General features: G+C 38.0%; 1 protein-coding gene and 1 pseudogene across 4 annotated transcripts in view; one reads left to right on the top strand and one right to left on the bottom strand.

Annotated features, from left to right (window-relative positions):
- The window catches only part of Ero1b (endoplasmic reticulum oxidoreductase 1 beta), a 57,397-nt gene extending 48,068 nt beyond the window's left edge, over positions 1-9,329 (top strand). The window contains exons 14-17 of one of the 3 annotated variants that reach the window (XM_023700863.1): positions 1,647-1,733; positions 3,332-3,465; positions 6,258-6,314; positions 9,051-9,329. In XM_023700863.1, the coding sequence (XP_023556631.1) occupies positions 1,647-1,733; positions 3,332-3,465; positions 6,258-6,314; positions 9,051-9,066 (294 nt within the window). In that variant the 3' untranslated portion in view covers positions 9,067-9,329. Of the gene's footprint in view, positions 1-1,646; positions 1,734-3,331; positions 3,466-6,257; positions 6,515-8,629 lie in introns of those variants that run through there. The other 2 variants (XM_023700862.1, XM_004640839.3) reach the window with 2 other exon arrangements.
- Positions 3-597, bottom strand: LOC105743468 (annotated as a pseudogene). The gene has a single exon (XR_002818016.1). The product of XR_002818016.1 is annotated as a nucleolar protein of 40 kDa pseudogene (transcript).
- Positions 9,330-15,410: the final 6,081 nt, after the last annotated feature.

The raw sequence follows: 15,410 nt of genomic DNA, 5'->3' as shown, positions 1-15,410 counted from the left end.
TCATCGGGTATCAGAGAATATTTGGTCCCACCTGGCTGCATGAAACAATCCTTTGCAAAGTGGCCTTTACAGCCACACTTCTTGCAGGTAGTGTTAAGGACAGCCTCAAGGGTGATCTTCTGCCCAGTGTAATCCTGGAAGGACCGCCTCCTCCTTTCTTCTTGCTCAATAATTATGTTGTTGGGATTGAGGTCTTTCCCAGTCCCTTGGTTGACAACTTTCATGGAGAGGGATACTTTTATTCTATCATTTTTCATCTCTCGGCCAATAAGTTTCACCCACACTTTGTCTCCGATATCTACTATCTCAGAGGGCTTATCCACCCGACAGGATGACATGTGAGTTCGATGGACCAGACCTTGCTTTCGACAGCCTGGGATTTTGATAAAGGCTCCATAGTCTGTCACCATAGCAACCTCTCCCTGGAAAATAGTGTAGAGATCAGGCAAGTTTTCCATGGTCTCAGGCTTTCCTGAATTCATCCTTATGTTCTATGGCTCCTCCATTTCTCTTCTGCTAGAGCTAGTTCAGGTGTCTCGGCGTCAGCTCTGAGTCTCCGAGCCCCTGCATTGCCCGAAACGCCAAACCCAGTCAGCGCCTTCCAACCTACAAGACACAGCGCGCTGAGCTATTTTCCTTTTGGAAAGTAGTTCATTAATAAACAAATTTAATTCTTATAAATTAGTCAAATAGTTTACTTTTGTTTATAGAAATTATTTTATGGAAAATTTCATAAAGTAGAATAACAATAGTTAATACATTACATGTTATCTTCAAAGTCATTCAGGTTACAAGATAATGGCACAAAAATTTCTCCAATCGATATTAGTACAATCCTTCCTTTTGAATCAATTAAGAAACACTAATAATATAACTGACTTACATTTTTTCCCTTTTCCCTGTCATTTCCTTTTTTTTTTTTTTGGTGGCTGGCTCAGCCAGCCCTGGGGGCGAGGCTGGTGTGGCCTATGATGCTGGGGATCGAATCATGGTCCCTGTGGTTGCCTAAGCTTGCCTAAGCCAGTGCTTTAGACTGCTGAGCTATCTCACCAGCCCTTGTCATTTTCCTTTCACCATCCTAGTTCTTTTTTCCTTTTGAACAATTGCTTCTCATTGCACAATATCTGTTGTACATTTTAGAACTTATTTACTCTTTTCAGTTTCTCACAAGGAGACAGTACAGTGTTTCCACATGTGAGTTTTATTTATTCACTTAGGAGTATGGTCTCAAGTTGCATCTATTTACCTATAAAAATCTGAAGTTTATCCTTCTTTATGGCTGAGTAGTACTCAGTTATATAAAAATACCACATCTTTTTTATCCATTCCTCAGTTCATGGCTATTTGGGTTGTTTCCAAGATTTAGCCATTACAAATTGTGCTACTGTAAGCATGGATGAACATGTATCAGTGTGATACAGTGTTTTTAATTCTTTTGGGAAGACAACCAGGACAGGTAGAGTTTACTTTTTAAACCCTTATTAAACCAAGCCAGGTGCAGTGGTGCACCTGTAAGCCCAGCACTTGGGAGGCTGAGGTAGGAGATCACCATTAATTCAGAGCCAGTCTGCATTACATAGTGAGACCTTGTTTCAAAACAGAGAAAAAAAAGCCTACTTAGTCTCAAAATATTTTTTGCCTGCCAGGAGGAATTCCGGTTACATTTCAAGAATATCTCCCATATTATGGACTGTGTTGGATGTGACAAATGCAGATTATGGGGGAAATTACAGGTATGTATTTTGTTTTTTTTTCTTCTTAAACTATTTTTTTTTCTTTTCTATATTTAAGACAGGGTGTTCAGGGTCTCACTAAGTATATCAGACTCATAGTGATTCTCCTGTTTATTAGCCTCCCAAGTGCTGGGATTACAGGCATGCACCACTATGCCCAGTCTCAATAGCCATCTCAGTGCACCCCGGGGGCAAGGCCTGCATGGCACACTGGTGATCGAATCCTGGCCGCTGCACTCTGCCTACATAGCTTAAACTACTCTTAACCTTACATTTTTCCAATAGTCATTGCAATTTTTTACTTAAATATCCTTGTTTACTGAATCAGTTTATCAGCAGGCAGATGCAAAGTATAATTTTTCAATTTTATTAATGCAAAATACGGTTAAGCTTTGTGGCATGTACACATGCAAGGATGTTTTTCTGTTACTCTGTTGAAATTTTTGTTGTATCTAATGTCTGGTACAATCTCAGATTAATTTCTGAAGCTAATGTATGAATGAAGAATTTTCTTTTACTTAAAAGGTAAAATTATAGAAACTTAAATATTAGGCTGGGGAGATAGCTCAGTGGCATAAGTGCCTGACAAGCACCAGGACCTAAGTTCAGTCCCCAGTGTCAAAAATAAAATAAAAACTTAAATGTCAAATTTTGTTCAGCTTGTCTCAGTAGTCAAAATAAACCACTGAGTCACAAAATACAAAAACTGTACAAAGAAAGATCATTACTATGAATACTCAGTCTAAAAGGATCATCTGATAGTGTCTGATTTCATTTCAGTACAATGATGATGATAAGTTACAGAAAATCGAGACAGAATGAAATCAGGTGTGGTGGCACATGATTATAATCTCGGCACTTGGGAACTGAAGCAGAAGGATCACAAGTTCAACCTGAGCTACATAATGAGTTTGAGGTCAGCCTGACTGTGTAATAGGTCTGTGTCTCAAAAAAAAAAAATGATTATTTCAGTGGAGGCTGCACTGAAGTTCAGGTTTTTTCCTCCAATATTAATAATTGAAAATTTTAAGTATTGTTACCACTGATAATCTGAATGTTTAATTACTAGGCCCCATAAAAAATGCTTTCAGTGGGGTTAGGGATTTGTCTCAGAGGTAGAAAACGAGTGTCGGTGAAACCCTGGGTTCAGTTGGAAACACCAAAAGGAAAACTGAAAAGAAAAACTTTCAGGCTGACAGATCAAACATTGTAGTCCTTATGTAATATTCTCGAAGTTTTAAACAAACATGATAGTAATTTGGAATAGGGCATGTCTGACAAATGTTAGACTGATTCTGGTTTTCTAACAGCTTAGCTAATTTATTACATCTAATCCTGAGTGGGAGTAAAAATCATACAGGGCACAATTATTTTATCGAGGTGTGATGATGCACAGCTGTAATCCCAGCTCTCGGGAGGCTGAGGCAGGATTGCCATGAATTTGAGGCCAGCCTGAACTGCATGATAAGAACCTGTCTTTGGTGAAGAGTTGAGTTCATATGACTTTCCTAATGGTTAAGGTGGCTGGTATTTTTTAAATCTTTATTGCAGTAGCTGTTATGTAATGTTGTTTGTGTTTTTGTTTTTATGTTTTTAAGACTCAAGGTTTAGGAACTGCCTTGAAGATACTATTCTCTGAAAAAGAAATCCAGAAGCTTCCAGAGAACAGTCCTTCTAAAGGCTTCCAGCTCACACGACAGGAAATAGTTGCCCTTTTAAATGCTTTTGGAAGGTAAGAGTCATGTATGCAGCCATGAAGCAAACTTGAGTCCCCTGCAAGTTTCCATAGTGCAGAAATCACCTTCTCTGCTAAAGTAGAACGTGCTCTGGCTTCTCTGCTAAAGACGATGCAGTTGTACCTTTACTCACTTTGCAGAGGATGGCCTCAAAGCTGACAAGTTAGTTTTTCTATAGGTCGTAGGAAAAATTGTTTCTGAACAGTTACCAGTATTTTCAGTCATCCTCCTCAATTTTGTGAGGAAAATGTTCTCTTAATAATCTGTTTTTTCAGTGGCTGTAACTTGTTCCAGTATAATTTCTAGAAGTCAAGGATAGCATAAAGGAGATTATTAACTCTTGTCTACTCTGTTTCTTAAGCTGAGGAGTCTCACACTTTTCTACCTCATTTTTTGTTTACAGACACAGTTTGCTTGTTGATAACCACAAATGGTTTCAGAAATAATTTGGATTTGCCTACAGAGACACATGCAGTGCCAACTGAGGAATACGTAGAACACAAAAATCATAAAAAAATAATACTGTACTGTCTTGGAAAAATAGTGCAAAAAGTCAAACCAAGGAAAAGCTAGGGGCCGGGGAGATGGCTCAGTAGGATAAACGCTTGACTGGCAAACGCAAGGATCTGAGTTCCATCCCCGGTTCCGCAAAAAAAAAAAAAAAAAAAAAAGGAAAAGCTTTTTTAGGGCCAGCCATATAGCTCAACGGTTTAAAGCACCTGCAAGCAGTCACAGGGGCCAGGGGTTCGATCCCCAGGCCTGCTGTGCTAGTCCCACCCCTGAGGCACACTGAGATGGCAATTAAGACTGGGCATGGTGGCACATGCCTGTAATCCCAGCTCTTGGGAGGTTGTAAACAGGCGGATCACTACAAGTCAAACACCCTGTAGACCCCTAAAATACAAAATAAATAAACAAATAAATAAATAAATGCTTTTTTAAAATAAGGGACCAAGTGATACAGAAATTTTTGCTTATATTTTCTTAGTATGCATATGTTCAGAAGACACACATATGTTCAAAAGATATAATTTAAAATACTATGATTTCCCATCTCAGTAGTAGAAATCATATCTCTTGCTTCCCTGTATTTAATGATAACCATTTAGGCTGAGATTTAAAACACAAGACAATGTCCACTGTTAATTTGTATTTCACTTAAAAATAAAAATAAAATAAATGGATAAAAGCAAAAAAAAAAAAATAATAATAATAATAATAATTTGTATTTCATTAAAAATTCAGTCTACCAGGCTGGTGAGATGGCTCAGTGGTCTAAAGCACCTACTTAGAACAAGCTAGCAAAGCACAGGGACCGCGGTTCAATCCCCCAGCACCACATGCCCCCTGGTGGGCTGAGCTGGCCACACACACACACACATATAAATAAAATTTAAAAAATCAGCCTGCCATTTCTGAGACCTGTAGGAAGCTAACATTGGAGAAATGACAAAATTTATTTAAAATGAAATTGAAATGAAGCCAGGCTTGGTGGTGCTTCGTTGTAAGTCCAGCATGTAAGACAACTGAGATGGATTACTGAAAGTTTGAGGCCAGCCTGAACTATATATACATAGCGAGACCATATCTTGGAAAACAAAAAGTAAATAACACTGGACTGAAAAGGACTTTAAATAATTTAAACAAAAGTCTAAGTAAAATTAAGAAACAAATAATTTTACCTAAATTTCTGAGTCTTATAAATGCACCCTTGGGGTTTAAGTGCTGTATCTAGAACCCATTACCTTTATGGTTCTTTGAGAATCTTAAGAGTCCTAGCCTGTCATGTACTAGGAGTGTGGGCTATATCAAATCCTTGCTGTTCCAGCCATGCTTGCTTTTTAGGTAAAATGAGGAAGATAATACCTTCCTAGTATTAGACCCTCTTATTAGTTGGGTGAGCCTGGGGAAATACTTCATTGATTTGAGCCTTGGTTTTCCTGAAATGTAAAACCAGGGTTAATTGTAAGTACTTTGCTGCTTTTCAGTGTCTTTTAAGATCATATGCACTATAGGCTAGAAAGTTGCATGGCACATCCTAAGCTTTCAATAAATGGTAACAGTTCAAGTGTTGATAAAAGAAGCTTAACACCATACCACATCTGCCTAAGTTTTAGAAAAGAGAAATGTATTTTTCTTGTGTTAACATGAGTTGTACATAAGAAATACTGAGCTTGTAGATTTTTTGTGCTTTCTATTTCAGTTTTAGATCTGAGGTGGGGCCAAAGAGCTCTTTGTTCATTTACGCAACCAGTCAGTAACCACTTAAAAAACACCATACACAGCCACAGAAGATAAAATACAGCCTTTAAGGATCCAGCCTTGTAAATTAGTGTGTTTGGAAAGCAACAAGAAAGGAGTAGCCATTTGGAAAGGAGAGTGCTAAATGAATTTATAAGGTCCAATATAATTGATTTGAGATTACTTATGATGAATTATTACTGTCTTGATCTCCATCTTAATCTATTGACAAGAAATAGTAAGTAGCTTTTTTGCCTCTTCTAAACCAAGACGAATACTTCAATGTTTTATCAATCTTCAATAAAAAAAATTTAGAGCATACTCATTTAAAATGGAATCTTCAGGCCATATATAGCTCAGCAGCACAAGCCTGGCAAGCATGAGGTCCTCAGTTTGATTCCTGGTACAAAAAAAAAAAGGATTCTTCAATGTTTGATGTTGCTTACGTATTTTAGATTTCATTTTATAGCCCATATAACAGTAATTTGATATATGTACACATCATATTAGCTGTATGTACTAACAGTGCTTTTTTTTTCTCCTCTAGGCTTTCTACAAGTATAAGAGAGTTACAGAACTTTAAAATCTTATTACAACACAGTAGGTAATGAAGGCTTTTATATACCTAGAGACATAAAGGGACTATGTGAAGCCTTTTAGTCTTGGACATTGAGCAAAAAGACTAATCTTCTAAGACTTAAAGAATTCTGAACTCTTTAACAGAGAAAATTCATATGTTCACTTGAATATTTATGATCCGTAGATTATTAGTGGTATTTATAAATGAAGTATGTACTTTTAAAATGTGTAAGTTATACTAATTCTGTGTTTGTGTTTCTGTCTGTTGAATATTGTTTCAAATTAGTTTTGTTGTTCTGCTACTCTTTTATTACTGACCTGTTGAACTTTAAATGACTATCTGTTCTAATAACACTGTTACCATCTGTGGTTGCAAAGGAGAACTAGGGACCATTGTTGCTCAGGGCTGGTATCAGTGGTAAAGTTTATCGGTGATTGAAGGTGTTTTTCACTTTGCCCAGCACTATAGCTGTCATCTACATTATGGAGCTGTTGGAGCGGTGAATGGCCCTTTTGGGGAGTGGTGTCAGGTTCCTTAGGATTAGGATTTCAGCTTCAATTTATTGGTTTTATTTGAGGTGTTTAGTTGTGGCTGCTACTTTGTTTTGATTCTAGAGGCCCCACAGTGGTGAAGGTGGACAGATAAGTGCTCTGCCCATACTCGTAGCCAGCCAAGCAGATGTGCTGTGTGCTAGGAGCTGTACAGGCGCATTCTTAGAACCTGTAGATCACCTTCTTCCAACTTTGCCCCTCTCTCTCCTAATTTTAGACATGTCCAGTTACTTTAAGAAGAAAACCCCTGCACATTCATATAAGTACTTCTTGATAAAGTTTGGATGGGATTCTATGAATTTAAAATGCCAATTAAAACTAAGTACATAAAATTTGCTATTTTAAAGTAAGTATTTTTAAAGGAATTAATTTTGAATACAATCTATGCAATCCTCTAGCTCCCCATCTAATTTTCCCTAGTGAGATATTTCAGCAGGGAGATCAGGTCAGCCATCTTCTAGGCTTCCTGGCCTCTCCCTCCTCTTTCCATCTTTAGTTCATTCTTATGTGGATGGTATTTAGTGTGACTTGTAGGTCCTAGACTACCACTGTGTAAACCTGAGATTTAAAGTCTCCAAACAATATTTAAAATCTTGAATCTTTTAGAGGAGTCAGTAGATAGGACTGATTTGAAAGGTTGCATCTGTGAAGTAATGTTAGTAGTCTAGTTTCTCCTTAGACTTTTCTGAAATAAGTGCTCTTAAACCCACCTTTTATTCTGCCAAAGTCTGAAATGTGTTGACAGTTTTATGACATATTTTAAATTGTATTTATTTGATTTACCCCTTTAAAAAATTTCACTGTCCTGTGAAGGATATAACTGGAGAAGTAAGGTCTCATTATTTTCTCACCTAATTACTGCTAACTTTTACAAACTTGGGATTGATTGTGGCGGTGGTGTTTGTTAGATTGAATAGTAAAGGCCATCTTGATTAGAGCTTCCTCTACTTTTTCTTTGCTTTTTTTTGTGATTGCAAGCATCATATGGTGAGAGGAGACCTTTAGGCAAATAGCCTTAAAAGCAATTAATTACTAATCTTAATGCTAGTAGATGTATTATTTTTAGTGTTCATTTGGAGTTGAAGAAAATGTGAAAGATTTTGTACTTTGTGTATTTTGACTGTAAATTTAAAATCTTGGTAGTGTTACTTCACCATTCCTATAGTTAAAAATTATTTAAACTCTACTAGTAAAGAAAATCCTTGGTCATTTTCATGTATTGCATTTTTCTTTGTTGTACTTTGCTTCAAGCTTAGGAAAAATAGTATATTCCAGTTTGTTCTAGGAAATTAGAAGATCTACTTAGAGTAAGAAGTTCTTTTTAGGAGGGCTGGCGAGATAGCTCAGCAGACTAAGCACCTGTTTAGGCAAAGGCAGGGACCGGGTTTGATCCCCGGTACTACATGCCATGCCGGCCCCGCCCCTGGGCACGCTGAGCCAGCCACCAAGTCCAGGGGTGATGGTGCATGCCTATAATCCCAGCGCTGGGGAGGCTGAAAACAGGAGGATCGCTATGAGTCCGAGCTATATAGTGAGACCCTGTACCAAATACATTAAAAAAAAAAAAAAAAGTTCTCTTTAAAAGTTTTAATGAATTTTTTTCACTAAGAATCTAATGAAGTATACTTAAGATGAAATTTATCTAAGTTTTATTTTATTATCAGATTGGGGAAGGGCTGCCTACATTTTGTGTATGTGTATATTTCTGTCATGTAAAGTGTAGGAGCCTGTGTTTTGTAAGCCTGGTGATGTTTTAAGTAAGTCCTTGTACTGTGGGATGTCTTCTAGTTCATATACCCCTGTTGCAAGGTGACAATGGAGCAGTTTGCATTGTGAACATGCCCAGCTGTGAGCACCTCTTGGCATGTTGTTTGTATCTTCTCACCCACTTTAAAATCCAGCTCTTGACCACATACCCGACAGAAATGATTGTAACAGCTGAAGAAGTAATGAACATGAAGTAAAGAAAACATTCTTTCCTTCAATGACATGCAGTTTTTTTGCAAGTGGAATCTGTAAATCAGACAAAGTATATATTGGTAAATTTTCAATATCCTCCTTGTTTGGATTCTTTGGTTATGAGAAAAATCCAAATAGTAATAGATTTTACTTCAAAATTGATCAAATGTTTTGACATTGAACATTTGAATTAATCAATTTTGTAGTCTCATATGTGTATGAAACACTGCCACTTTTCAACTTTGCCTAGGTGCCATTATATATAAGAAAGGACAGCTATCTTGGTTCTTCGTCAGCATTGCCTTCAGCTGGAAACTTGAGTGCAGTCCACAGTTCCCCTCCCAGCAGTTTGGAAACTGAAGTACCTGAGGAAACCATAGCTGTTCACCAAAAGACAGGTTTAGGCACGTCAAAGCCCACCACATAATCCGTACTCTATTTTCAGTAACATCTGTGGATGCAACTTTGATTTTGTGAACAGAATTCCAAGTAATTTGCTACTGTACCATCAGATTCCACAAAATGTGAATTAAAGTACATCTTTCTGCAATCCTTTGTTTTTTCCATTTTAAGTGTTTTAAGATGTCAAAATCTGTTTCTAAGATGCAGAACAGGGCAAAATGTTTTTCCAGGTAGTCTGAGGTGTGGTGCCTCTTCTAATCACAAAGGCAAGCTTTACAAGCCCAAAATTATGAGCTGTACATGTATTATTTCATCTTCACCAAAGCAATAATAGGTAAGTAAAATTGTTTTAGATATAAGAGAACTAATAGTCATAAATGCCATGTCATGTTAGCCAGAATTTGAAACCAGAATATCTTAACTCCAGAGCCTGTACTCATAAACATGGTCTATGTCATTTCATAAGTTGGTCTGTTATTCAACTGAAAGTGGAAACTTAGCATCTTCTGATATGTAGCAATTTAAAATGTTTATTTCCTTTGATTTTTTTAAAATAGTACATTCACATGGGTTTAAAAATCCGTAATTTACACAGTAAATGGCCCAACTTCTTGCACTGCATACATCCTCACTTGACATAACCTGTGTTCTTGGTTTCTTATATTTCCATCTGTTACCAATTTTCTCTCTGAGCTCCTGTCTGAGGACAAAGGGTGAAGTAGACAGACACAGAAGTGGGGAACACATGGAGAGTAGTTAATTAGAACAAGAAAAGCTCTTACTAGCCAAGAGGGGTTCCAAGAGAGGATACCAAGGTGGCACCCAATTTCAGGGATTTTCAAGTATTTTGGTAGGCTATTGTGGTGTGTGAAAATGAAACAATGCAGTTGGCCTTTTTTAGTTAGGCTGCTGATTTTAGGACTGACTTCCCCTGCCCTCTAGCTTCCTGGGCACACTTCAGTGAGCCTCTTTCCCTTGTGTTCCAGTCTTCCCAAATCATACCTCACTTAACTCAGGTCTTTGTCCTATCTGCCCATTATTTCTCGTTCTCACCTCCATACATTTTAAGACCTATACAAATGTCTTGCCTTTTCTTTCATTTTTATCCAAAGTGACATTATTTATATACTAGTTTTTTCTTTTATTTTTTTTTAGGGAAGGGTCTACAGGGTGTTGAGGGTCTCACTACTAGATTGGACTCGTAGTGATCCGCCTGTTTACAGCCTCCCAAGAGCTGGGATTACAGGCATGCACCACCATGCCCAGTCTCAATTGCTGTCTCAGTGTACCCTGGGGGCAGGGCTGGCATGGCAGGCCTGGGAATCAAACCCCTGGCCCCTGCGCCTGCTTGCAGGCACTTTAATCCTCTGAGCTATTTGACCGGCCCTAGTTTTCTTTTTCTACACATCATTAGATAGCCTTGTTACTTTATCAGGGGCTACCTGGTATTACATGGATGTGCCATCATTTAACTATCCTGTCCATGGGCCAGTTCTTTCCAGACCATGTAGATGTCCTTTCCTATTTGCATATGTAGGGGGCCTGCCCCTTAGCTCAGTTCTTTAAGTGGCTGCTTCAACAAAGCAGTCAGGCTCAGGTTGCTGTGGTTCCATCCCCACAGCTCAAGCCAGCCAATCATGCCCTGAAGGCATTCAGAGCAAAAAAAAAAAACAAAAAACCCTTCTGCCTATGTACCTGCAGAAGAAATACCCACAGATGAAATTTGGAGGTCAAAGATCATGTGCTTTTTTAACTTTAAAGGACACTAACTGGAATACTGTCCTCCTTGGGGGTACAGTATCAATTCACATGGCATGTGATATTTATGGCTCTACTTGCTTACCTACAACCTCACCGTCAGAGATTTATTAAAATGTTGGATCTGCGCCATTCTGATGGGGAAAAATGCTCATTTTTAGTTTATATTCTTATGAATAAAAGTTGGCTACTTTTTTTTTTTTTACAAGATACTGGCATTTATTTGACCAAACAGTATTAGCACAGACCTTTTCAATGAATTTAGAGAAATTGGTAGTATAACTGTCCTAACTAAATATACTTTTTTTATTTTTTTGCTTTTCCCTGCCTTTTCTCCATTCCCCCATCCCAGTTTCTTTACTTTTGAAGTTCCTATTTTATAATATCTATTATACATTTTGACTTTTTTGGGGGGGGAACTGGGGATTGAACTGTATTATACATTTTGAATCTTATTTACTCATTGAGTTTCGCAAACTAGGGAGATAATATGATGTTTGGTTTGTTTCACTTACAAGTATAGTCTCAAGTTGCACCCATTTACCTATAGAAGTGTCAAGTTTATCCTTTATGGTTGAGTAGTGCTCCATTGTGTAGAAAGACCACACCTTTTTAATCCATTACTCAGTTCATGGCCATTTATATTATTTTCAAGGTCTAGCTATTATAAACTGTGCTGCTATAAACATGGGTGCACATATATCACCGTGGTATGATGTTTTCAGTTCTGCGAAGTTGCTTAGCAGGGGAATAGCAGGGTCAACTGGGACCTCCAATCTTAGTTTATTTGAAGAATCTCCACACTGGTTGCACCAGTCTACATTCCCACCAACAATGGAGAAGGGTTCCTTTTCCCCACTGCTCTGCCAATATTAGTTGTGGGTTGATTTCTTGGTAATACTCATTCTTTTGGAGGTAAAATAGAATCTCATTGTTGCTTTAATTTGCATCTCTTGAATGACCAGTCAGATGTTGAACATTTTTTCATATATTTGCTGTTTCTGTTTCTTTAACTGAGAAGTATGTATTCATCTCAGATGCCCATTTTTCAATTGGTCTCTCAAATTTGGAGGGCTGATTTTGAGTTTTTAATGTTCTCAATAGTAATCCTCTGAGGAACAGTTGGATAACATTTTTTCCCACATTGTCAGTTGTCTCTTCACTCTGTCAGTAGTTTCTCTTGGTGTGCAAAAGCTTTTTAATGAGATCCTAGTTGTTCATTCTTTGTGATAGATCCTGTGTGATCAGGGTTTTGTTCATAAATCTTTGCTTACACTTATGTCTTTAAGAGTTTTACCTATTCTATCTTCCAGATTTAATGTTTCTCTTTTAATGTTTAGATCTTTGATCCATTTTAAATGTGTAGTTCATGGTGAAAGAAACGGATCCAGTTTTAATCTTCAGCATTGCAGAACCAGTTTTTCTAGCACTATTTATTAAAGACACTTTCTTTCAGTGAATGTTTGACACCTTTGTCAAAGATAAGGTGGCTGAGTATATCTGGAGTTGCTTCTGCATCTTCTAATCTGTTCTATTAATCTTCAGGCATGTTTTTTTTGCCAGTACCACATTGTTTTTATCACAGTAGCTTTATAGTAGGATTTCAAGTCAGTGATTGTGATGCCCCTGCCTTGTCTTTATTGCCCAGAATTGTTTTGGCTATTTTAGGGTCTGTTCTGGTTCCAAATGAATTTTAAGATTGTTTTCTGTAATTCTGTGATAGGCTATTGGAATTTTGATTGGAATTGCATTAAATCTATATAACAGTTTTAGAAGTATGGCCATTTTCACTGTATTGGTTCTTCCTATCCATGAGCAAGGACTATCTTTCCATTTTCTGATATCTGCTTCAATCTCTTTTTTCAGAATACTGCAATTTTCAGTACAGAGATCTTTTACATCATTCATTAGATTGATTCTTAGGTATTTCATTTTTTTGGATGCTATTGTAAGAGGTATTTTTTCTCTAATTTCTAATTTGTGTACAGTAAGTCTGTTGAGTTTTGGGTGCTGACTCTGTATCCAGCTATGCTACTGAATTTGCTTATTGAATCTAGCGGTTTTTTGGGGTCGTCTATGTAGAATATCATGTCATCTGAAAATAATGATAATTTAATGTCTTTCCTATCATTCCTTTTCTTTCCTGCTCTGGCTAAAGTTTCTAGGACTATACTGAGTAAGAGTGGAGACAGCGGACATCCTTGTCTTGTTCCTGATTTTAGAAAGCTTTCCGCTTCTGTCCATTTAGTGTGATGTTGGCTATTGGTTTGTCAAAGATAGCTTTTATCAGATTGAGATAAAGACCATGTATTCCAGCTTTCTATAGGGTTTTTGACTTTGTTGGACTTTGTTAAAAGCTTTTTCTGCATTTATTGAGATGACCATTTTTTTGTCCTCGGCTGTTTATGTGATATATTTATTGATTTACATATGTTGAACCATCCCTGTATTCCTGGAATGAATCCCACTTGGTCATGGTGTATAATCTGGATGATTTGGTATATTCTGTTCACCATTATGTTGAGGACTTTTGCATCCGTATTCATTAGGGAGATTGTCTTCTCTTTCTTAGTTGGGTCCTTTTCTGATTTTGGCATCAGTAATAATGCTTGCTTCCAGGAATGGATTTGGGAGTATTACTTCCCTTCTTATTCCATTAAAGGGTTTGAAAAGTAGTGCTGTTGGGTCTACTCTAAATTTCTTGTAGAATTCAGCAGTGAATCCATCAGGGTTTATTTGTCAAGGATAAGACTTTTCATCAGGGACAGTCTTTGTAAAATCTTTTATTCAGTTGGCTTTTGTTTTTGTTGTTGTTGTTGTTGTTTTTTTTGCAGAACCAGGGATTGAACTCAGGCCCTTGTGCTTGCCAGGCAAACGCTTATTCTACTGAACATATTTAGTTGTTTGGTACAGGGTCTTGCTACCCAGCTCAAACTTGTAGTGATCCTCCTGCATTAGCACAGCAAGCGGTACCAGGGATTGAACCCAGGTCCTTGCACTTGCCAGGTAGATGCATAGACTGGAACTGGGAGTTGAACTCAGGCCCTTCTGCTTGTCAGACAAGCACTTATTCTACTGAGCCATCTCCCCAGCCTCCTTTGTAGGTTTTTAATTAGATCTTCAATTTCATTGATTGATACTGAAGCATTTTTCTATCTGCTTGAGTCAGCTTTGATAATTCATACATACCTTGGAATCTGTGTGTTTCTTCTACATTTCCCATCTTATTAGAATACAAGTTTTCAAAATAGATACAGATGAACTTCTGAATTTCTGCAGGGTCTGTTGTGATTTCCTTTTCATTCCTAACTGCATGGATTTTAGTCTTTCCTTCCTTGATAAGGTTGGGTAAGGGTTTGTCAATTTTACTAAATCTTTCAAAGAACCAACTGTTGGATTCACTGATTCTTTTGTCTTTTTTTTTTTTTTTTTAAATCTCCAGTATCCTAGCAAGCCAGCAGTTTTTTGGTGGGGTAATAGATAAGGTCAGCAATCCTGCACATTCTGGCCCAGAGCCACAGCCTGCAGTCCACCTTCCAAGGGTCTGAGCCCAGCTGAGAACTACTAGATGGAGCTAGCAGCAGCTCTGCGTTTTGAGCTCAGTGCTTCTCCAAGATAGCTCCTGGCCAGTTGCTCTCTCACATGGGACGACTGAGCCCTCAGCACTCACCAGCTAGTACGGTCTTTCGCGTCCACTGCTGCATCTCTATGCAGGTCTCTGGGGTCACAATGGATTCAAAGGTTTGAATTGCTCCTCTTGAGTCATGAGTGCTTGTCATCTTAGGGAAAAGGTGCCACTGGTTACCTCCTCCTTCATTGAAGTTTCTATTTTCATACTCTCTATGGGCTTCAATTCACACTTCAGTTCTTTCCTGGGTCCAGGGGATCCACTTTCCTCCTAGTCTTCCTTGAGTTAGTATATTGTAACATCTGGACAGTGACTCTCAGGCTCTTTCTCTGCTGCTTACCACTCTTATATTCTCTCCTTTTTCCTACCATGTGTTTTTTTTTCCCCCCTATATGAGTTTAACATAATCCTTTAACATATAAAGCACTTTTACCCGCATATAGTCATTCTTTTGACTCTACCTGGTAAAGGTCTTTTTTTGCTGTGGATTATTTCAGTGTCCTATCTGCAGAACAGGTATAGGCAATTAGAGGCATGCTATAGCACCTATGTGGACAGCATCAATCTTGGTGCTTCTATTTTACGACAGTCTCTCAGAGCCAGCCAGATAGCTCAGATTAAAGCGCCTGCTTAGACGCAGGGAGTTTGATCCTGGTATGCTGTACCAGCCCTGCCCCCGGGGTGCGCTGAGACAAGAATGAGACTGGGCGTGGTGGCACGCACCTGTAATTCCAGCACTTTGGAGGCTGAAAACAGGAGAACCATTGAGTCTGATCTGTGTAATGAGATCCTGTAGACTCTGTACTAAATACATTTTTTTTT

This window comes from Octodon degus, unplaced genomic scaffold, assembly GCF_000260255.1.
Source record: "Octodon degus isolate 3935 unplaced genomic scaffold, OctDeg1.0 scaffold00127, whole genome shotgun sequence".
NCBI lineage: Eukaryota > Metazoa > Chordata > Mammalia > Rodentia > Octodontidae > Octodon > Octodon degus.
The sequence above is the reverse complement of the archived record's forward strand: the minus strand, read 5'-3'. Positions and strand labels throughout refer to the sequence as shown.